The sequence below is a fragment of the Poecilia mexicana genome, unplaced genomic scaffold (assembly GCF_051168715.1).
Source record: "Poecilia mexicana isolate PSO_F unplaced genomic scaffold, ASM5116871v1 scaffold_18, whole genome shotgun sequence".
NCBI classification, from domain to species: domain Eukaryota; kingdom Metazoa; phylum Chordata; class Actinopteri; order Cyprinodontiformes; family Poeciliidae; genus Poecilia; species Poecilia mexicana.
This window is the reverse complement of record NW_028263387.1, coordinates 17,577,448-17,601,499: the sequence shown is the minus strand read 5'-3', so window position 1 is coordinate 17,601,499 and position 24,052 is coordinate 17,577,448. Positions and strand designations below refer to the sequence as shown.

Genomic DNA, 24,052 nt, shown 5'->3' with positions numbered 1-24,052 from the left:
ATCATCCCTCTCTGCTGCAAGCCAGACCTCCATATTGCAGAGAAAGCACTCTCAAAATTCACAAGCGGGGTATTATGCTGAAGGCACCATCTGTCCGGGCTTTACTAGCAGCCGTGAGATTAAAGGCAGTTAAGGCATCACACTCCAAAGCCTTCTCCACGGTCGCAATCCGGACAGATACGAGAGCACCAGAGCTTTCAAAAGACTCCGGGAAGCGGCTGAACTGCGCGGGTCGAGCAGCCGAGAGGCTTGCCCCGATCCCTGAGCGGCAAAGGGTTCATGTGTTGAGGACAGGTCAGCGAGTAAGCTCAGTCCACTTGACAGCTTGAATGCCTGGGGGAAATCTCGACTCTCTTCAAGCTGCACTTCACTGGCTGCGCATGCAAATCTTGGAGACCAGAGATGCGATTAGTCAGTATTTCCAAATTCTTTCGCTGCATTCCTGCTGCGTGCATTACACAAAGGAGCTGCTGAATAATTGCGCAGTTCGCATATAGTAGTGACAAAACACACCGCTGCATATGAAGGGTGTTTATGTTATCTAGATCCCATGACAGCCACACTATATTTACTTTTAACAAATGCAAACAGGCTTTTTAAAGAAGCAGAGCTGCCCAGCTCTGTGCTGCATACGCCATCTGGTTGGGCTGCCCTTTTTAACTGCTGGCTAAAAAGCAAAGAAAACTCAACAAATGTTTAATGCAGCTCACGACTGTTCTCACGTCACTACCTCTGTGGGGTGTTTCGGATTAAATATAGCTGTGAATTGAGTCCAGCATACCGAAATAAAGAGCTGATTTTAGTCTTCAAACAGCTCTCAAAGCCCCGGCCTGAAATGACTCGGGCCGTCTGCTGAGGCAGCCAGCTGATTTGTACCTCGATTTGGACGTCCTCAAGGCCCGTCACATTCCTCCAGAGAGAGGAGGGGGGTCCGATTACATTCTATACAGGGAGACGTGATCTTACAACACCGCCCGGCCAAGACGCCGCTCAAAGGGAAAGAAACGCTGAATGAATGACGCCGTGCGGCACAGGCGGAGGACTGCAGATGTGGTTGAAAGAAAAGGGAGGAAGAAAAGTAAAAAAATAAAAGAAATACATGTAAAGACAGAAGCAAGAGAAGCTGAAACACAGGCAGAGAAAACGTCTGAGTGAATGTGAGGGGGAAAAAAGCTGGTCTGGTACAGTATGTCTCCACTTTAGGCTGACAGAGGTAAGTGTCGAGCCTCGGTAGAGAGCCTGTCAAAGACATTGCTCCCCTAAGTACTCTTCAGACTGCCTGACATGGATGCAGGAGGAAAAAAACTCCAGTAACTGAGCCGCAGTTTCTCTGAGAGTAGACCACCATTTAGTCTGTATGATATAGGAAAAGACAACCGAGCTGGCAGGAGTGTGATAGGCAGCAAAACCATGCATGTAGGTGTAGAAATGCGTTATATAAAACCTGCCATAGACTGGATGGAGTCTGGAGTAGAAAAGTAATGTTTGATTTGGGCTGAAATCAGTCAAAACACATTTTGCTTTCACTACAAGAATAAAACTACCTTCTCTCTCGGTTCAGTGGATCTTAAAGGTGCAGGGTTAAATCCATAAGTAAACTAACATGAAAAGATCAAGAGGGTATCACTTTGCAGACAGTCGATGATACCATTTACCCGGCATAGCGGAGTCAGTATTTTGACTAAAATTCATCTAGCAGTTTTCACAAACTCACTGAATATAAGTGAAGCTCTGTACCTTCAACTTGTTCCCATTGAACTTGTTCATATTGTTCAGGGAACAGCCATATTCAGGAGCAGTGCTGCCATTTCTATACCACAATCAACTAACAGTCGCCCCAGGATTTCGTGATTGTTTTTGTGATTATTTGCAATCAAACTCACAGATTTTGAGCTGCTACTTTAGAGAAATCTGACACTTTTTCCTCATTAAAACCCCCTCCATAAGCTACATGTAAAAGAAAGAATATGAGGAAAAAAAATCAAATTTTTAAATAATTTAAATAGGTTGTTTTTTGTTATTCCCCATATTGATCAGGGACTTTAACTTAACATCAAGTAAGGCTGCAGTGTAGTAGAAGTAAGAAATACTGTGGGAGTTAGCCACTTAAACCAAATGCTTTAATCCATTTTTGCCAAGAAATTTGCAATATACCCACAATTATGCAACAGCACAAAACAGAGGAGGGATCTGTTGATTTTCTGTGAATTTCTGCGATCGCGGAATCACAATAAACTGGAAGGATTGAACTATCTCATATAATAAATTTGACTTTGCATCGTAGCCATGTCCGATGCCTTGAAATTGGCTGTCTTTTTAAGAACCTTGAACTTTTTCTGACACGTGTAATGACATACTGTCACAAACTTCTCGATTATTTATAACTTAACAGATACATAAAAATAATTATTCACTACTTGGAGCTGCTGTGTTGGACAAAATCTCAATAAAATACATTAAATACTTGGTTGACAAAGTGTAGTCAGGAGTAGGAATTTCTTTTAAAGGCGCTTTAAATACGCTGCATGTGTTGTGCACACAGAAACCGCCGTGGGCACATCTGCCGTTCTGTTTGTGTAATAAACATTCAATCTCTGAAGGTGCTGTCCCAGGAATTTTAGGTGAAATAAGGGCATGGCCTTCCCTCTGAAAGAGCAGAACCCGTACCAAGAATAGAGCAGCTATTCATTTCTGAGGAACATCTTTGGATTCGCAATATTTCATAGGCCTAAAGGTTTTGTCTGATCTTAGCAGTCACATTCCTCGGACATCTTGTCCTAAACTGAGGGATAGTCATCGCAAGATATTCTAATTCTAATCAAAATTATTGTTCCCTTTGACATTTTTACTTTTTGCTCTGTTACAGTTAGTATTAATAGTGTTGCACATAGAGACAGATGTTTTTGTCCATTCTTCTTTGCAAAACAACTCAACTTCAGTCAGATTGGATGGAAAATCTGTGAAAATCACATTTTAGGTGTTGACAAAGACTTTCTTTTCAGATTCACCTATTTGAGGACAATTTTTTTAATGCAACTCCAAACTGGTCACACATTTTGTTGTAGAATGTATCCAAAATATTGTAAAGGAAATAATATCTAGATATAATGCTACTTAACATGCTATTAGGTTGCAATTCAGCCAATCCTTTTCTCTGGTGCTGACTGGCTGTTCCCCAAGAGATGTAGAAATGTAGAAAGATGTCAGCTTCTCAGATAGTACATATTGAGGCATATTTAATGTGTGAACTATTAAAATAGGCTGCTATAAATGTTTTTAGAGAGGGATTTGATATTTCCAGGCTACTTGGGTGGTAAACCCCCACAAATACCAGGGTCCACTGCATTTATTTATAACCAAACTCTGGTTTAAATCTCTCTACATCTTTATGATGCCGTTTGTTCAGCAATGTTCTCTTACAAATCGGACCCTTCGCAGAACAGCTGGATTCATACTTATATGGACTTCTAGAAGCTGTTAGTTGTACTTAGGGGTGCACAATATTGGAGTTTTGGTTGATATCTGATGTGCCAATCACTGATACCAATATTTTTTTCCTACACCTACTTACTGAAAATACAGATTTTCAGTAATGCACTCTACTCTTCCACAGTAGAGAAAGAGTACTGGAATTAAAATACATTATTTTGGTCAATTTAGCCTGCTACCAAATGCAAAAGCTAAAAAGGAGGCTAAAATGATGTAGCATTATGTTTAATGTCACATTTATTCATGACATTTACTCTCTAAGACACTCAAACAGTGCAAATCTGATGTTGTGCTGTGCTGCAGGCATCATTGTCACTGGTTTGTCAAATAAAAACTCCTTTTATATTTGTGAGTTATTTTGACAGAATGACCAAAGTCCGATATTAAATTTTACAACCAATATTGGCCGATAATATTGTGTTGGATCTTACATAGGAGTATTAAAGCAGAGAGGACTGAGTAGATGTGGACATATGTCCAAGTGCTGAAGTAAGTGTATAATGTCCTCCAACTTTACATTTATGCTCTACTTTATGTAGGCCTTTCACATAAAACGCCTTGAAGTGCGTACCATTACAAAATGTGTTAAGAGTTTAAGAGGTCTGAATACTTCTGCAGGCCGCTGTATGTAGACCACAACCAGCGGAGGACCGTTCTGTTTACAATCAATAATGCAACCGCCGTTAAACGCCTGGTCCATTTACCAACGAAAAGATGCAGTAGGATGCACTCTCAGCGGTCCATCAGGAAATGGGGTGACATTAAAGCTCAGCCGATTGGTCACTGTAATGTAAGGCTGTACGTCGATGAATCAATCCGAGCCAAAGGACACAATCCCATCTCTGATCTGGCAAACAGAGGCACGCTGTAGACTTTAGGTTGATTATTGCGGAGGCCAATATTCCAGAATGCAAACCAACTTTCTGCAGTTAAACATAAACAAGCAAGATCAAACAAGCTTGCCCCAATTATCCTCTCAGGAAAAAACTAATTTAATGGCAGTCTACCCCAGACACGCGCACACAGAGCCCCACAGTCACGACTCCTCCATGGGCCACTCCGAGCGAGTCGCACTCCCTCACCTCCCCACGAAGGAGGGAGAGGAGTCTCATCATCGGCTCTGAGGCAAACATTAACGCCTGTTTGCACCTCTCCGCTTTAGTCGCAGGCAGAAAAATATGACCTAAAATAGCCGTAGATTGTCATTAATACATCCACGTGGACAGCAAACATCCAGTACTGTCAGGTCTGATCACACAAACTCTAAACATCCTGTCAGGTCAATTATAGACCGTCCAATGACAGCTCTTTTCCTCCGGCGATAAACTAAGATAACCAGTCGCCAAATTTACCACCGCGTACAATAAGAGGGTTAATTTTCAGCCAGGTGGGCTATAATTAACGCATGTGAATGTGTGCAAATAAACCTTGGGGCCTCGGCTCACCCCCAGCTGTATTTGTATAGCTGAAGTCTCTCCCTATCTCGGCCTCTCGCTGGCTATTTTAGCCCGTATTCTGACAACACCTGAAAGGAAACTCTCCCAGAAATAAAACTTCACTCACCGGGGACGAACGGCGGACGGACACAGGAAAACCTCATGCCACATAATCTGCTTATTTACCCATCTGTTGAAAGGGCTTACTCCAATTAAGCTTGTTTATTTTAAGCAATAAATATAATCTGCAGTAATAAAAAGGCTCCATGAGGAGCCTGAGAATAGCCTTTTGCCTTTCACAGCAGAGAGTGACAATGAATTTAAATGCCGTGTGACTAAAGAGAATCCAACACACAGCAGAAAGTGGTTAAAGGAGTCCCAAGTTTATCCACAGGGTTCACTAAAAAGGTGAAACATACCTCAAGAAAAGATGCAGAAAACAGAATTGCATTCTTCTGACTACATCACTGTTAAAATAATGCTTTTTGTTGTAGAGAAAAGTCTAAATTTTAACTAGAGGTGCACTTATTGTGGTTTTCTGGTGGATCTTTAAGAAACCTGACCTACCGATTCAATTCATTTTAAATAATTGACACTAGCTGCATACAAGTCTGTCCCAATAAACAACAAATCAATTAATTGCATGGTAAATTAAAACAAAATCCGCAATTTCCATTTGCATGATTTATCGTTTTTCTCCTTTTCTGCCAAAAACTGGATGATAAAAGTTTTTTTCTGAAGAACAAATTTCTTTACAGAGACTTCATGTTTCGTATCATTTGTTGTTTTTGTTTATTTATTATGGATGTTTTAAATGAGTTCCAGCCCCAGTGTTAAAATGTTCATTAGAATTTAAAGTTCATTGATCTTTTGGGATGAGTTATTGCATTATTATGCCATTACCATTATATTAATTGAAAATGGTCTGAAAACAACAATATTATCATTTATCACAATAACTTCTGGGACAATTTATCGGCGGGTAAATTTTGTTATCGCGACATGTGCAAAGCTTTTTTTGGCATTATATTAATATACAAAGAACACAGTTTTACATTTGCAGTGTTTCCATTAAATAAGAAAGGCAACTGAAATCACAAGTGAACTAGCTTGTTCACATGATAAAGCATTAAAACGAGCTTCTTATACTTCAGAGAGGTTATGTAAGAAGCGTTTTGGGGAAGTTATAGTTGGTGATTTTACAGAAGAGCAACAGATTCAACACATTCAAATGGCAAACTCAACTTTTGATTAACTTTGTGACGCTGTTGGTGGAGCCAGAGCCACGTTGTTCAAAGAGGCCAGTGCCTACAAATAAGAGCTTTGCTGCTATATACAAACTGACATGATGCAAAAAATGTCTCCATTGCAGTTTTCAATAAACAATGTGACCAAAATTGTTTAGAAAAATTATGAACTACTGCCTTGTTCTACTTAAATACCTTTAAGATGCTCAGACACAACTGGAGCCTTAAATCTTACGAGTAAATATTAAGCAGTCGAGCCATTTTATTTTTACACTAAACATAAATAAAAACTAATTCTAACAAAATCCCTAAAGTTTTCTGCTGCCTCCTGTGACATCACTTCCCAGATACCTATAAATACAGGAAGTTGGGCAGCAATTTCTCCTTTTGTACCTGGAACAGGTAAGTGAGGTGAATTCACAAGCATGCTTAAAATTACTCTATTTCTATTTAAGTGAATTTAGTTCTGTAATTTCAATTTCTGCAATTTTATGGTTGATGGAAACGCAGATACAGCCAGTTGCTGAAATTTCACAATACACTTTCATTGTTCCAGTCTTATTTTATCTAAAACTATTCAATGTTTACCCATGAATACCCATGAAACAATACAAACTTGTTTTAGTATCGGGCGACAGCGGCCGATTTTCAGACTTTTGCAGAAGATCGGAAACTAGGGCCAGCTGAACAATCGGTGCGGTCCTAATTTTAATATTTGTAATTCAATATTCAAGCGAACAAGAATAAATTATTGTGGTGGCCATCTGCAGGGGGAGAAACTGTAGCAGAGGGGCTACTTTTCGGGAATTACTTTCATCTCTGGGGAGATGTGGGATATTAAATCATATCTGGGAAGATGCCAGTCAGCTGCAGGCTGAGAAAGGAAACAGCTGATGATTCACATCATTTCAGGTCAGACCCAGTTCTGGAAAGCTGTCTCCGACCTGCTTCACTCGCACCAAGTCTTCTCTGAAACAACCAAAAGCCACAACCAGTAGTGGTGTTGCTTATTAGAGCAATTTTACCAATAATTTGCCAATAATTTTCTTCTTCTGAGAAGCTTTTCTATCCAGTTGCTGAGATAAACCAACCCAAAATGAGTGGGATGGGGGGAGGGTGGATGGAGAAGGAGCCAAAGCTTATATTTAATTTAAAAAATGTGTTTTAGAAAGCCTGGGAAACTATCCGTTAAATACCACATTAAAAGATTACACAATGCTGGTCAAAACAGCTTTAAAACGGCTTTCTTAAGAATTTAAATGTGTTAAAAAAACAACATATGAGCTAAAAGGGAGTAGGAGGGAAGAAAAGAAACACTAAGAGGCTCAAACTGATTAGAGTAATGCACATTATAGTGCAGAACGGCAGACCAGTTCAGCTTTGCATCGCCTTTAAGTCAGCTGCTGAGTTATCGCATAAAACATCAGGAAAGTACAAGACACTTGATACGATTCACTTCCCCGATATCAAGTCAAACACAGCGAATCCGTCACTGGACGACGTCCAACTGGCTTTTAAATACTATAGCTCGTCGGCTGCCAGAAACAACTTTGGGGGGGGTTGCATGTCTGAATGCACGTTGCTGATGCTGCCATGTTGGCTGATCGTGCTCAGAAGCAATGTGCCAAAGCCAAACTCCCGCCAAAACAAACCGACAGTGGAAAGCAAAGCGATGCCCTGAAGACAACTGGGACTTCTCTGTGAGATCGGGCTACAGGCGCCGACTGGCTTTATCAAACAGGCGCAGAAGAGGAAAAGAGAAATAAGTAACGAGCGTGCCATGTTGAACGAGACGAGAAAAATCAGGCGCTAATGTGTGGGATTTGTTCCAGTGCGGTGATCTAGAATATGATTTACTCCCGTTTCTGGTCAAGGTTTCGCTTTAATGTCCAAAAGTTGCATTTTGTAAACGGAAATCTAGATCGTATCGTCCCGCATCCTGCACATCTCAGAGGCCGTGTGAGCAGACAGCTACCGACAGATACCGTACATTATTCTGCTGCAAAGCCGTCTCTTCCTGTGCAGGGGCTTTTCTCAGTCTACTAATCCACCATTTATAGGCAGCCCGCAAACAGCCTTACTCATTTTGCCCATATTTAAATACAAACACCCGCCCGGCCGGCACGATGCAGGAGTGTGTCTGTGTTTGCGTCTGGTACACGGCGGCGTGCAGGGGCCTGTCCCAATCCACAGAGTCAACTCTGAGGTCTAAAAAGGGGGAATGCCCCTTTTACGTCTCAATGTGTGGCAGGATGTATGAACCTGTGGAGTTAAATAAATGTCAGCATACAGTTAATATCCAAACTATTGCGACGATGCTCCAATTTAATGTGGAAAGACACATGATGCATATGAGAAGTTAGTTTTTAAATAGGTTTACATGAACTACACTTTAGAAATTGGCCAAAACATTAGGGCTGCATTAACTAATGATTGATCATTGGATTTAAAAGCTGGCCCATTCTGCAGATTTTTCATTTAACCACCTACACCAATTTATACAATGTTAAAAGAGACAAATAATTCAGTTAATTTTTAAAGAAAAAAAACACATATTATTGCCTAAAATGCAGTAACGTAACATTTATTTAGTGAACGCTTCATGATTCATCGCAAAAGATGCATTTGTAGCTAAATAAATACTTTCTGCTTGACTTAACATCAATAAACTGCTGAATATTTTTTGGTTTAACCAATTAATTATTGGATAGCAAAACGCGCTCAATAGGAGATTTTTTTAATATTTATTACAGAATTTGAATGACGTGAAGCTAAAATGATTCCACTTGAGTAAAACATAATTACAGACAAAGGTCTTTTTTATATCTTAAATGCAAAATGTTTCATTTTTTGTACAGTTTTAGCTTAATGACTCCTCTGACTAAGTTGTTCTCGACACAAACTCCTCGTTTGAGTCCGCACCCTTCAGTTAATTAATCGATTACTAAATCAGTTCATCACTATTAATCGGATGCATTCGTCTCACAAATCTTCCTTAAAATAAGCAACCGATTAAAAAAAAAAAAAAACGTTTTCTAGTATAAGATTTCCACAGACGTCGGCGTTCTCGTTCGCTTTGAAGTGACCCGTGTGCACACATGCGTGCCCGAATGTTTGTGTGAACACGATTGCACTAATGTAAACACAAACTGCAGTGCATTCGCAGCTCGCTCGCTCTGCCTCTCGCTCTCTCCTGGTGGGAGCGGAAGGGCCTGCTCCACAAGCCGACCTAGCAACCCTTCCTGCTCCCGGTTCACGGTGTCATCCTCTCCTCCCCCGCTCTCTGCAAACCGGCTGCCCAACGCGCAGCTAAATGCGCAGCAGACACTGTATCGATTAATTTGGGTGACCCACTCTAAAGAGCTATCTAATGACACACAACTGCCGCTTCTGCTCCAAATGGCTTTTGTTCCCAACTCTGTGCTCCCGTCTGCCGACTGAATTGGGGAGTAGTGAGGGTTTGTTTGTACACAGGATGATTTTCATGAAATATGAGAGCGGGGCATTATGATCTCCTCACTCATAGTTGGCCACTGTGGGTACAAGCAATCATGAGTGTAATTTCTCTGTTTTGTCCAAAGCAAACAAAGAAAATAAGCTCCATGTGGTGCTCATAACGATTCTTAATGACCAGACAATAGTAGGGAGCAACACTGAAAACATGCCTCCATCGCCACATTGCATAAGCTATAAAAATACAGCTTTATTGTGTAACAAGGGAAGTAAATCAACAGTATGATCTTCAAGGCTTGAATATGCCGTTAACCGCGCTTACTTAGATTAGCAATGATCAAAAAATACCAGCGTAGGTAAACAGTTTCACTCCCCCGTTTCCTTTCATCAACACCCAACATCCATTTGTTCACATGAATTAGCAAAAGCAGCAGCTAATGCATGGAGTCAGATTATAACCCCAGAGCAGAGCTGCCTTTATCCCCCTATATGGATCTTAATCTGTCCAAATCCACTGCTTTCTCTGTGCCCCAAATCCACAACAGAGTCTAATTCTCTTTAATCTAATGAGCAGTAAAGGTGCACTTACTGCGGATCAAAATACCACAGAGCGCCTTATCTCAGAACAACATCATAACGGAGGCAGCGAGTGGCTCAGGTCTGTACTCCTGCACTGTCATGCAATCAAGAACCGAACCAAGAGTGCATGCTTGTTCTGTGAATGCTACAAAGTGTGTGTTTTTTGTACTTACTACTGTCATTTCAACAACTTAAATGCAGCAACTTTCAGTACCATGTCTGCAACTTCTGCCATTTACAACTTTTATACTTATATTTAACTTTTTCTACAAATATTCCCCTAAAAATAATGGGGGAAACTTCAAATCATACCAACATCTTATTTGAAAGCTAAATGCTTCAGGTTTCTTTAAACACTTTTAAATATTGTTTACTATTTTTTTTATAATATTACAATTTTAATTGGTATTCTATATGCTAATGTTGCCATTTTAATATATTTCAACAATGATAAACATTAGCCAATGTTTATTATTGTAAATTAAAATGCTTACATGCTAATGTTAGCATGTTACCTAATGTTAGCTAAACTTAGCTAACATGTTTATATTAGCCTATTTGCTCATTTTAGCTATTGTTAGCCAAAATGCTTACATGCCAATTCATGAAGACAGGTAATTTTGGGCAAATTTGATTAAAGCTAATACATAAGCTGCAATATACATAACAGTTAATGTAAGATAATGTGAGTTACCAGGCTAATGTTAGCATGTTAGCTAATTTCAGCTATTTTACTGGCATATGTTAGCTAAGGCTGGCATTTTGGGTAAAGCTATTGCATAGACTGCTTTTAGCACAGTTGCTAGAGTAAATTTATCTGACTTAACATGCTAATTTTAGACTATTAGCAAATGTTTACTCTTTTTAGCTAACAAACTTTAGCCAAAGTTGACATTTTGGAGAATCCTGTTCCAAAGGCTGCCATGAAAACAGAAGCTAATGTTAGGTAATCTGAGATAACATAAAAATGTTGGTATATTTGCTTATTATTGCAACTTAACATGCTCCTGTGGTCTTAGCAGGCTAGCTAAAGCTAACCAGAGTTATGCTTATATTAGCATGTTAGCAGAAGAGCTCCTACATTCATCCTGTGGCACTCACACAGAGTGAATACACATTTTTCTACTTTTATTTCACTCACGTTTTGCTATTAAGAACTGTACAAGAAGATGGCTGTCAACAGAAGAAACACCTGTCAGCTTCCTAAATACAACACTGGAAATTCTTCACTTGACTATTACATGTAAATTAAAAGCTGCATTGTATACTGAATAAGTTTCTATAACAGCGTATGACAGCACAATTAATAACACTTATCTTGCAGGTTTTCTCCCTTGTGCAAACAATTAACTTGACTGGGAACGTTATTGACGACCAGCCACTAAAACGTCTGCTTTGTTGCAGCAAATCAATTGTGTAACCAGTCAGTGTCAGATTAAATATGCTCCCTTTTAAAACACAGGAGAGGCAACGGTTACTTTAGCCATTCAATGGAAAAAAATTAGTAAATAAATAAAAAAATCTAGCTAAATAAAACAGTGTTTTTGCATAGTAACCAAACAGATATTTGTCCACTGAAATATTCTAAATAAGACATAACCAACAATGAATCATATGCTTAACCAAGCTTAATATTTCACTTTGGAGGAGAAACAACAACCTCACACAACAAGTTGACAAACAGAGCTACAGCTGCCTCAGTCCCACAGAGGTGCGCAAACAAGCATCATTACTGCTTCCTTCAAATTAAATCAGTTCGAGTTAACATCTTTCCCATAACATCCAGTGTAACTGAAATAGTGCAGGTTGTTTCTCAAAATGAGAGTTGGAAAACAAAAATTCACATTAAGCGCAGACTGTGGCACTGTGGGAAAAGCGCCAACTCAGCTTTACTATCAGCTGGTCCAGAGGAAAGAAACAATTAGCTCGGCGCTGGAGGCGGATCCACAACCGGATCCACAACCGACTCAAATGTTCTGAGAGTCGTGCTCAGAACTCCAAAACTAGTGTTCATCTTCTTAATTTAAAACTAAAGCAATAAAAAGACAAAAGATTGCGTTGATAACACTGAATTTCATCTTTTCGTGGTTTGTTTCAACAGCAGCAGTGATGTCATCAGTGTAGATCAGTTGCTGTTTTCAGCTGAATCCATCAAAGATTATTAGCATCATTAGCCAGCGTTTATAAATCCTTTTTGAAACATTGTGTGAAGCTGACTTTTTGCAGGACTGTCTGCAACGCAGAAATACTGATCTAGATTCTAAATAGCATCCATAAAATAGCGCTTATAAATGAAGCTGGTAATATTAGGGCGCCCGTTTCCAGGAGAGCTGCAGGACATATGAAAAACATGCAATTTCAGTACTATTGTGGAATAATGTGATCACAAAGTAGGCTGCAATTAGCCTACATTTTCCCTCATTCGTCTTTTTTTAAACCACAATGCTCCAACCATTCCTCTTAACCTTTTCATCTTTCTGACTGAAATCTGAATGAGGCTGTAAAGAGCCATCCGACTGACCAAAGACAATATTGACATTTAGGGCATCAAAAATATAATCACCTACAGTCGACTTGGTGCAATTGCAAAATTCAAAAATATTAAAAAAAAATCTATGCGTTTCTGCAACGTAATTCACAACAGCAACAAAAATCAGATTACATCACTGGGGAGATCCTCTTTTCAGTAAAACAACACCAGATAGAGGAAACGTCAAACGATAATTTCTAGGTTTTAGTGGTTTAGATTTACTTTTTAGGTCTTTTTTCCATATCCATGTTTCAGATTTTTTGTTTCCTTGCCTGTGAATGAATGCATAATAATCTATCTAGATACCAATTTTAAGCAGTGAACTTTACTCTTTAATATACAAGCTACAGATAAATCTGATTTGGTGACTCAAAAACTTATTTTCATCTGATAATTCTCTTCCTTTTTCGACAGTAATATGATGTAAAAAGGACCTCTTACATCTCACACAGTTTAACCTACATCAGCTGGTAAACATGAGATTTTCAGCATGAAAGAAAAAGCGATTTCTCCAGGAAATGCAGCTAGAATAACATGAACACAAACTGTTTAAGCCTAAGTTGTTTAAATTGAATTTCACATTTCTTGTTGTCGCTTTTGCATCGTTAAGGTTTTCTTTTTGCTACTTTCGGGGATTTTTTTACAACTAATTATTAACGTCTAGGTTTATGAGAACTTAGCTGCCTGAGCACCCGGCTCTGCAGATTTATGTTAATTTTCTTGTCTGGATGTTTTAAACTGATAGAAAAAAATAAAACTATTCAAAACTGAACACAAAGAGAAACTACAAGTGTTGTTCCTGAAAACAAAAGATGGTTTAACATCCAGTTTTGTTCACATTTATCGAGGGAAATCTAAACTCCTCATCAAAACAATCAACACAGGACTAAAGGGTAGCTGCTATGAATTCCCGTTTTAAATCACCGTGCTGCAAAGAGTGTGTGGAAGCTATTGAGTAAATATTTCTCAGAGTCAGATGACCTTCAGCAAAACTCTTTCATTTCTGCACACCGCTGCGTTTACATCTGATAAGAACAAAAAAAAAAAAAAAAAAACGCTGCTGTTGGCATACAAACAAGAGGCAGGTGTGCAGGTGAGGAAGAAGTCCGACGATACAGGGCGCTGCTTAACGTCCGGTTCTATAAATGGCTGGGGCCGTCCAGCTGGGATCGCGCCGCTGTCATCAAGCACAGCCTCTGCGGCCCACGCGGGTCTGAGCGCGGGGGCCCTCCTCTCCGAAAAGTCAAATGTCAGATGTCGTCCATCCCCCGCTCGCAGAAAGAAAAGCACCCAGCGCTGCGTCGGGAGGAGAGGAGCGCCGGGCAGGAGGGAGGCCCCACGTCTCGGCACGGCGATGGAAAAACATCATTACTATGCTTATTCTGCTTTGGAGCGCTGCTGCTGTCATGGCAACCAAATTACTAACTACATTCCCAAGCAAAAGTATTCATACCCTGTGGATGTTTATTTTTTCACTTTTTTTTGCAGCTTACAGCCACAAACTTGTAAGTTAGAACGTAGTTTTGAAGTGGAAGGAAAATGTGTGGCCTGCTTTGTATTCAGCAGCGTGTAGACCCAGTTTCTGCTGGAATTGTAGCATTTTGGAGAATTTCTATAGCAGATTTCCACATCTAGATGCTGAAAATCCTTCACATTGTCCTGTGCAAAATAGCTCAGTTGGATGGTGAGAATCTGGACATCAGTTTCAGACTGGGCCAATCTAACACTTATACACGCTTTGTTCTACGTCAGGGTTGCCCAAAGTGTGGCCCGAGGGCCACCTGTGGTCTGATATTGTGCAGCCCCCGAATGCAGTTCAAGAATGATACAAATGTGAATCATTACGAACATAATTTCCTTGTAATGTAAAATGTTACACAACGTTATTTGTCTTTTATAACCAAGGCTTATTAATGAAAAGAACGACGTCTATCCAGAGACTTTTAATGAAAAGTCTATTTTACTGCACCAGTATCAACGTTTATTCAATTCATTAAAACTTGGCTAAATATAGAAGGCGTCTTAAAAGAAAGTGTCCCTTCTTTTACAATGCTTTTAAAACGAAGGATTTTGCAAACGCGCAAAATCCTTTCCACATTTTGGATCTACGACATCCCTTTCCTACAAAAAGGTATTTGGTTTTGGCTCGTGAATACTTACAGTGCAACGATTTTGGCCAACGTGACTAAAACTTTGGACAATGACCAAATCATTGATGTCCTGCTGGAAGATGAACCTTCACCCCACTATGGAGTCTCTAGCTCCCTCTACATTTCCTTTAACTAACCCTCTGATGCTGAGAAAAAACCCTTCCCCAGTAAAGGTTGTGTTTGAGCTGCCTATTTTAAATCATTCAAACCTTAATATGCATTAATACGCACAGTGGAAACCGTCTTAGCACAACAGCCAATCAGCGCCAAGGAAAATGAATGCCGCTCCTGGATTGGCTGCTTTGCAAAAACAAGCTAACAGCATGCTAAGTAGCCTTTTGCTTAAATAACTCAGCATCCCAAGCATAATTTGAGGATATATCAACTTTATAAGATATTATAAGACATGTTTCGTGAAAAAATGCACAAAATGGTGAATTTTTGGCAAATAATTTGAAGTCACGATCCACAGAAAAACCCATGAGAACTGAACTGCAAATAGATGGGGCTTCGCTGTAATAGCAGCGTAATACCCTGCACATATTGCACTGAAAACAGTCCTTTTCAATATTTATATCCCACACACTCATCTTATGATGATGACACATTTGAAAATATGAAGCGAATCCAGTCCAGTAAATACTCTGAGCTAAATCTACATTTACGATAAATTCTTCTGCCACTTTCCAAATGCCAAATCCACTGTAATTCATGGGCCTTCATTCAGTTTCTGTCGTTTCTGTTCTAGTTGGTGACCAGGCAAGAACTGGATACATTTATCAATCGGCGCTGGAAATAGCTCGACAGCTAACACATTTAGCAACACATTAACAATGATGATGACTAGAACTTTTGGGAAAATAATAGGGATTATCACAGGTCCAGGCTAATCCCTATCCAGCAGCTACTTAATCAGGTAAGCCTTGAAAGCTGCAGTAATGGTCCACCACTGAGCCAGATTTCTACACATAGTTCATTAAGGTGAAAAGCCTCCCAACTGACATTTCCTCCTATATTTATTTCTGTCGAGTTTAAAAACATGAAGAACCCCCCCCCCGCGGACGCCGCCAACTTGGCCTGCCGGGGCTGATTAAAGAGGATGGAGTAATTACTCTGCAGCAGTGGCTTTCAGGAGCGTTATGATAATGCCTTCTGAAAACAGGTGGCTGCAGCGCGCTCGTGATAAGTTGGACCGACGCCTCGCAGCGTCGCAAAACAGGCAGCTGAAAACAAATTACCTCACACCTACAGCCTGCAGCCACGTTCATGCTTTGTATGTACACAGCAGCCGGCGTCCTGTGTTGTCACAACACTGATGCATTACCAAAAAAAAAGAGAAAAAAAAAACAAAACAGCGCACTTCTGGAAACTCAGAGGGTGGATTTACTTCCAGGAGCTACGGCCGGCAACGCCTTTTGGATCCGGGCTCTCATGTCAACTGACAACCCGCTTCTAATGTCTAATCAATAACTGATTAAGATAATTGCAGAGCTTTACTAAGCATTGCAGCATTGTAAAGTCCAGAGAGTCGGACTGTGCATCACAACCAGAAACAGAAATGAATTTTTTGGGGGGGATTTTAAGCGAGAGAAGCTCAATCTACGACTGAGAGAATCTGAACATCAGTTCTCATGCTGCGTCCTCTGCTAGCAGCAAATCAGAACGGCAATTATCTGACTAATCCATTATTCCGTGGATTAATCGGATAACAAAATAGCAAATTTCATTTAGCCATTCAAACCTTTTTTATACATTAGAAATATGCTAAAAGGTGCAAACAAATATTTCAATTCTGTTTTAAAATAATAAAAAAAAACATTTTAATGCCTAAAATCCAATCAAATAAGTACCTTTAACATCAACATGTGGAAAGCTCAGTGCTTTCTGCTTGATTTAACATCAACTGACAATATTCTGGGTTAAACAATTATAACTTAATAGCAAAGGTTGCTTGATGAGAGATTATTTTCTTTTTTTTCCACAGAATTTGGTGGGGGTGTTTAGGGTAGAACACAATTACAGACAAGATTTTTTTTTTAATATTAAATACATAATCTATATATTTTTTTGGTGTATTTTTGGCTTAATTGCTGATTTGAGTATGTTCTTCTATTAGCAAATGGCCTCTTTTTGGGTCTCTATGGTCCAGTAATAAATCGTTAACTGGACTCAGTGGACAATTATTTCAGTAACCGATTAATCACGATTAATCATTTCGGCCCTACAACAAACAGGACTTCTTATGATTAAGACTTGAGGTATTTCACTCCTGCCTGCATCTACCTGCTGAAAAAAAAGGTATCTCCAGGGCATGATGCTGCCACCGCTACGTTTTTCTCTCCGCTCTCTAACTATGCAGCAGCTTGAGTTAAGATTACTGCATGCAAATAATTGTGGTCTTTTGTGGTCTTAATGTTACCAGGTCAAAACGTGGAGAAGTTCAAGTAGGTATGAATACTTTCACAAAGCACTGTAGCCAATGCGACCAGTCCAAGCTTCCCAGTGAAACCGTTTCATCTCTTTATAGCCGAATCTTGTCAAATCCATTTTTCATTAGCCTTCACGTTGCTGGAGACTGTACGGGTATGATCTCTTAAAAAATTCATAACAAAAGCACCCCAGACATTCTGTGGATCTCTCAACACTCACTCCACCCACCCACCCTCCGCTTTCCACCAGAAATGTGGCCAGAACAGAGCCGCTCGCTCCTGACTCCATCCACTAAAGCTTCAGGATTGCCACTAATTTCCCCCTCTTGATGAGCTATTGGCTCGAATCGTTTCGATCGATGAGCTCAGCCCAAATAAGAAAAATATCTCCCTCAATTCCCTGATGTGGTCCCTGCACATGCCTGTTGTGGTGTGCAGGGCAGAAACTGGAGTACTGATCCGCAGCTAGAGCTGGATCAAACAAACACACACAGATTCTGTCATCCTACTTTGCTCTAGTCATTCAGTGACGCATTAATAGCTCATATCCTTGTGCATGAATTGTCTCAAAGTTAAAAATCTGCAGCCTTTAAGTGAAACGAGGCTGGGCGGGCTGGGTAGGTAGGGTCGAACTGATTATTATCTTTATTGCATTCTTATGGTAGACTGCAAAGGTGGAATGTCAGACCTGTAAACACAGAGAGAGGCAGGAAGAGCCACCCCATGTGGCATGAACAGTGAAAGCAACCCCCACAACCAAACATACATCGAGCAAGCAGGATTGTGCAATTGTTAAAACGGGAGAGATAAAGCTTTGTTTGATGGTGCATGCACAATAAAGACAAGGGGGGGGGGGGATTGCTTTTGGTGCTGATTGCAATGTCTGATCTGCATGCATACTGTGCACCAAATGCATATATACATATAAATCCAGACCGTCAAGCTGCAGGCTGCGCGGTCACATGGAAACGCTTCGTTTAATTTGAGGGTATTCTTATTTTTATAATAGATAAACATGTATGTGTGAGATTCTTGCAGGCTGAAGTTCTCCTCACTTCCTAGTTTACAGCTGCTGTCACAGCTCGGCTAACACCCTTCTTCCTCCATAAGCCAGCGAACAATTTTTCGACTACATTTTTTTTTTTTTGCCGCTGCGACGAAATTCTTCCAGACACGCAGAGACCGTAACACATAAATAAAATAAAATAAATCCCACTTACATTTCACCACCCTGTCCGTCGTAGATAACTTGGGCTCATCATTCGGCTTGTTTTCGGACATTTCCAGTGTGATATGAATTTAAAGATGTGTAAATATATATGAAAGGAGACTGAAAACGGGTCCCTGCGTTGCTCTTGCCGAACAACTCTTCGAGTGTGTCCGAGGAAAAGAGACCGCAGTGATCTCACCCGGGTTCCTCTGAGCGGCCAAAAATACTTGCAACGGGGGGTTACAGTTTCACTGCAGGAGCTGGAGGAGCTGTTAGGAGCTGCTCTGTCTGATTTACTGTTACTCTGAGCCAAGTTGCCTGGCTCAGCGCAGTGTGCACTCGAACGTGCTGACGCCTCAAGGCCCGCCCCCCGAGGCTTCCTATTGGTGGAAGAGCCACTGTTGTCTTTCACGCTCACTTTTATCGAAAGATTTTCTTCTCTCTCTTTCTCTCGTTCTTTTATCATTCCAACCGCTGCGAATAACCCGCAATAAACTTAACACAAACAAGGCAAGGAGTGTCGTTTATCTCTGGATTTTGTTATCGAGAGAGCCATTCTCGACGTTTTGAGTTCATTTGTGAAACAAGAGTTTGACTTTAATCTCGACAGTCAGTTGGAAGGAGTTGTACAATATACTGTAGCTCCTAATGTTCAATAAACAAACCATTTTGCTGGCTATTACCACAGCTACTACAACTTCCTAATAATCATTATTATTAATATTAATAATAATATTAGTAGTAGTAGTAGTAGTTTTTTTATTTAATTACATTTTTTGTAGTAATAGCAGTTGGCAACATTCTATATGTATAATCCATTGCATGCCATAGTACTAGTTAGTAATAGTTCATGGTATTTATGATATATGTAATTTTGAAAATAATTTCTTTTAATTTACTTACATTTTTTTATGAAGCTAAACTGAATCAGAATTTATATAAGACATATACTAAAAGTAATATATTTACCACTACTACTGCTTGTAATAAAATACTTTTCCTCAATCTCTGATCAGAGTTAAAGCTCTGATTTCAACCTTTAAATCGTTTAGCCTTTCTGGCTCATCATAGGAGCAGTTTCTCATTCCTGCCAACATATTGCAAATCCTTTTTGACATGCATCCAGTTGCTACTATGCAGTTCTCTACCATCTTATATCGTTTTCAGCCATGCCATTCAAAATGAAGCGTACTTCTGAACAGTCGCTCTCTATAAAGCTAATAGTCTTCATTTCAATTATTGAGTCACGACAGGCAAAAATGTTGAATTAGACGTCAAAATCGGTCATTTTTATGCATTTCTTTATCGTTATATCATGAGGTAAACGAGTACAAGACCCTCAATTTGTGTTTCACATTCTTTACAGCATGTGCTCTTTGCCATGCCAATTTGTTTACATTGTTGCAAAAAAGTACAAACATATTGTACACTGGAACTGAATGTAAACAATCCTGATATTCCAGTTCAAATCCGTTTGCCAGCTGTGGGTTCATGGGATTTCGCTCGTTGTTACATCACTGGTTTCAACTAAAGTTTCACACACTCCTCCTCACCGGTGAAAGCTGAGGTTCACCTGGCAGTAACTGTTTCATTATGGAAACATTTTCAAGGAGGACTGACAAAGGAATGCATAAATCCGACACATTTTGACAACCAGCTGAATGTTTTTGTTTGTTACGACTCGAGCAATGGACTGAAGACTGTTGGTTGACTATTCAGCATTCAGAAGTGTAGTTCCTTTCCACTTTTCAGTGAAAATTATATAAAGCAGTAGTTAATTACATGGTAGCAATTGATTCATGTCCAAAAGGATTTGCAGTCTGTTGGAAGGAATAAGAACTGACGGTTGAACTAAAAGTTATGACAATCTTAATTGATCAGTGAAATGCACCAATGCAATGGAGAAAAATATAACTATGCATTTCAAAGGATTGTGGAAGTGATGTTTAGAAATGTCTTGAGCATTTTCAGGTCGTGTTACCAAGATCAAACCACGACATCGCGAGAGTGAACTGTTATAATGAAAACATGACATGACATTTCACTATCTCGTTCATAAACAATGACTTCAGGACTTTCCTGACACCGACACTTTCATTGAAATACATGCTTGCTTTTGAGGAATGAACAATTCACTGTGACCAAGTGACTCACATTGGAGGTTCTTAACTGGGTGTTGCAGTTTAATTGTTTTGAGAAAATGCACTAGCAGTTGTGCAAATGTTGAGAGAAATGCACCAACAAAAATGATTTAAAAAAATACTATCATTATTATACTTAGCATTACATCTTTACTACTTTTACATTTGAAATATTCTGAAAATCAACTTCTTTATTTTCACTTTACCTTTTGCATGTTTGTTAATGAATTCAGGAAAACATTTAACAAAATTTCAAAATCTAAACAAGAAAATAAATAAATACTATAAATGGATAAGTATCAAATTACTACTAATAATACTAATACTATAACAATAATAATAAATACAATTATTTCTAATGTTTTAAGAGTCAAATACAAACTTTTAAAATTGTACACATAATACATCGTTATGATAGGATTAAGTGGTTGATAAAATTAGATTTCACAGAAGATGTCAGAAAGTTACACACCAGAAACAAGATTACAATAATTGTGGATGTTTTATTTGTTCTCTCTAGCACCACCTTGAGGACAGATCAGTACCTTGTTTGGCAGACACTCTTGAATTGAGGCTATGACAAAAAGGAAAAGTTATGTTGTTCTTTTAAGGTCTTCCAGTTAGATGGCACAGATGAGATACAATTTACTTAGTTACTAGTTATCAGGTAACTATCGACCCAACCTTTGGTTCAGGAGGAAATGGGAAGGTGTTCTCCGGGATCTTTTAAAGAAAACACTTCTTTTTCCCACAAGAACATAAAATATAAACTTAAGAAGTATTCCCAAATTCAACAACAAAAGAAACGGACCAGGAATAGTTATAAAAATAACCATGATGTTAATATGGTTGCAGTGATGCAGTTCAATTATTTACTACAGCTAATTTGATGATCTAATGAAAACTCCAGACGCTTATCAGTCAGATAAGACCAAAAAAAACTTTTTTTAATGATAAAGCAATTATTGACGACCTTCTTCTTGTAGAGTCAAGAAAAGATGATCACAGACTGCTGGGGTCATCTATATTTCTTAAATACAAACAGATCAAATTCATATATATAGAAATAAATAATCAAATCAGTTCAAACTCGCTACAGTCATCTATCAGGAAGCTCAAGCTCCTCTCTGGTTTCAAACAGAGGGAAGCTTTATAGAAATTTTAATTTCCTGCAGGACTTTGCACCTGGCCACCCTGCTAAAAGTATGACCACATGATCATTTAATGACCATGATGTAATTCACGCAAAAGGAGCCCCAACCGAGTGATGACTGCACATACTGTACAGATAAGATATCTTTATTTCCGTTATTGACCAGGTGCAGGTTGGTTCAGGTGAATTACATCCCAAATAAAATTACCGCATACACACAAAAAAAAAAAAAATTGAATTTGAAAAACACAAAAATATTTCAGTGTTGCACATCTTGTGTCATTTCTTCCAGATAAAATATATTTTTTTAAAACAAGTGGTGTGGGGTTTTAACTTTTCCCTTCCTGAGGGGAGGAGCTGAAACGGAGCGCTGCGTTTTTTTAAAAAATATTCAGGGCTTTTCTAACACAACAGGAACTCTTCCAGGGAGCCGATTGGTTTCTCTGCAGACCCGATAAGCCTCCGGAGGGTTTTCCTGAGCAGCCGCTGAACTATGCACACATTACATTAGGTCAATATGCTCTCGATGGAGCAGCGGTGGGGAGTTTGAGAGCAACTTTAGAGCAAAATATTCATGAGAATCCTCTGGAAATAAAGCCTCTGCTTCATGTTCTTCCTCAGCTGCTTGGTATTTGCCCCCCAGATAAGGTCATCACCATGCAGCACATGAGTTGTCAACAAGCTGACATTTCTGTAATAATATCCTGCTTTAGCTGCTTCTGGTGGAAAACGTGATACCTTGTTGCCAAGGGCATGCTTTATAGCAACTGTCTGAAATTACAAAAAAGTTAGAGCAAAAACCCTTCCAGCCCCAAAACATCCAGAAAAATAAGAGTTCAAACATCCAATTCCTCAAAAAAAAAAAAAAAAAAAAAAAGATAAACAAAACTCTACAAAATAAACTGGGACTAACAATAACAGAACTACTCAAAAACATGTTGCCACCGTGTGTCACAATGTGACTCTATGTATCTATTTTAATCAATACAAACCCACAAAACAGCTTTGTCAGTTTTCATGGCTCCATGAACACGATTACGATTCAAAATGCCTCCATATCTTCTCTGCTGGCACCACCCTCAGGACAGCATTTGAAGTTTCACTCTTATTTACATTGGTAACGCCGTGACCAGCGCCACATTTATGCTTGTCTTTACGCCACCACCTTTGGCGGCTGTGACGACGAGCCGTACAAGAAGGGATCTGTTCAACCGAAGCCGCCACAGATTTGAAAGATTTCACCGTGACGGACAGCGTGACAGGCGGACCTTGTGTGATTTTCATTACGCATCGGTCGATGCGTAAAACCAGTTGGAGATTTGCGTAAAGGAGACCTCGCCTCTCACGCTCGTGCTCTCCCTCCAGTCGCCCTATAAATAAATGGTGCCAAATTGGTATTAGCAAAGACGTTGGTGCTGCAGCGGTTAATGAAGCACCGAGTTTTACATTTCCCTCAGTGGGTGTAAGCGTGCGCGTCCGGGTCGACGCGCCCCCTTTTAACTATTCTTGCACTGGAGACATTTTCCACAGATCATTAGCTGCAGAACGTCTCAGCTTCTTTTGGATGCAAAGTTAATTAAACTCGTGTCTGGACTGAGACTCGGGCTCTTTATTTTCCTGGTAACCTGGTGTCTGAAAGGCAGTCACCTTTGTTATTTGCCATTTTCCCTTGTTGCATACACTCCCACCTATTCTGTCTGCATGGAAAATACAGTAGAATAACAAGCAGAGCTCTAACTGTGGGCTTCAGTTTCAGTATTTGAATTTAACCAGGTTGGAAATAAAAATTAATTTACAAATTACCTCTTTTTTAAAAAAAAAAAAACACTAGAGCTTTTTCATTAAACTGCACTTCTCCTTTCAACCAGTCATGATTATTTGATTATTTCCTGGAAATGTACAACTTGCCGGAAAAAACCCTCAACTTTCCAAGGTATAGAAACAGCAAAATTTAACTTTTTCCACAAGGTTCTTTGGTTGGGACAAACCAATTGTAGAGTGGAAACTAAAACTCCCTTCCCAGAACATTATTTTACATGATTTCAAAACTGGATTATCCAATTAGCTGAAACCCAAAGGCATTTAGTTGCACTACTTTTCATTTAGGGGTATCAAAGCAAATGAGGCAGAATATGAATGCTCTATCTCAAAGGTTTGCAACCTTTAAAATCCAGAGACATTTTGCCTTCAGTCCAGCTAAATAAAATTTTAGAGCCACAAATAACAGACTGCCTA

At 39.4% G+C, this 24,052-nt stretch overlaps 1 protein-coding gene across 1 annotated transcript in view; it reads right to left on the bottom strand.

Moving 5' to 3' along the window:
* LOC106922390 (protein phosphatase 3 catalytic subunit alpha) overlaps positions 1–18,861 on the bottom strand; it is a 96,176-nt gene extending 77,315 nt beyond the window's left edge. The window contains exon 1 of the mRNA XM_014994766.2: positions 18,534–18,861. Coding sequence (XP_014850252.1) covers positions 18,534–18,594 — 61 coding nt within the window. The 5' untranslated portion in view covers positions 18,595–18,861. The remainder of the gene's footprint in view (positions 1–18,533) is intronic.
* Between the last annotated feature and the right edge of the window lie 5,191 nt (positions 18,862–24,052).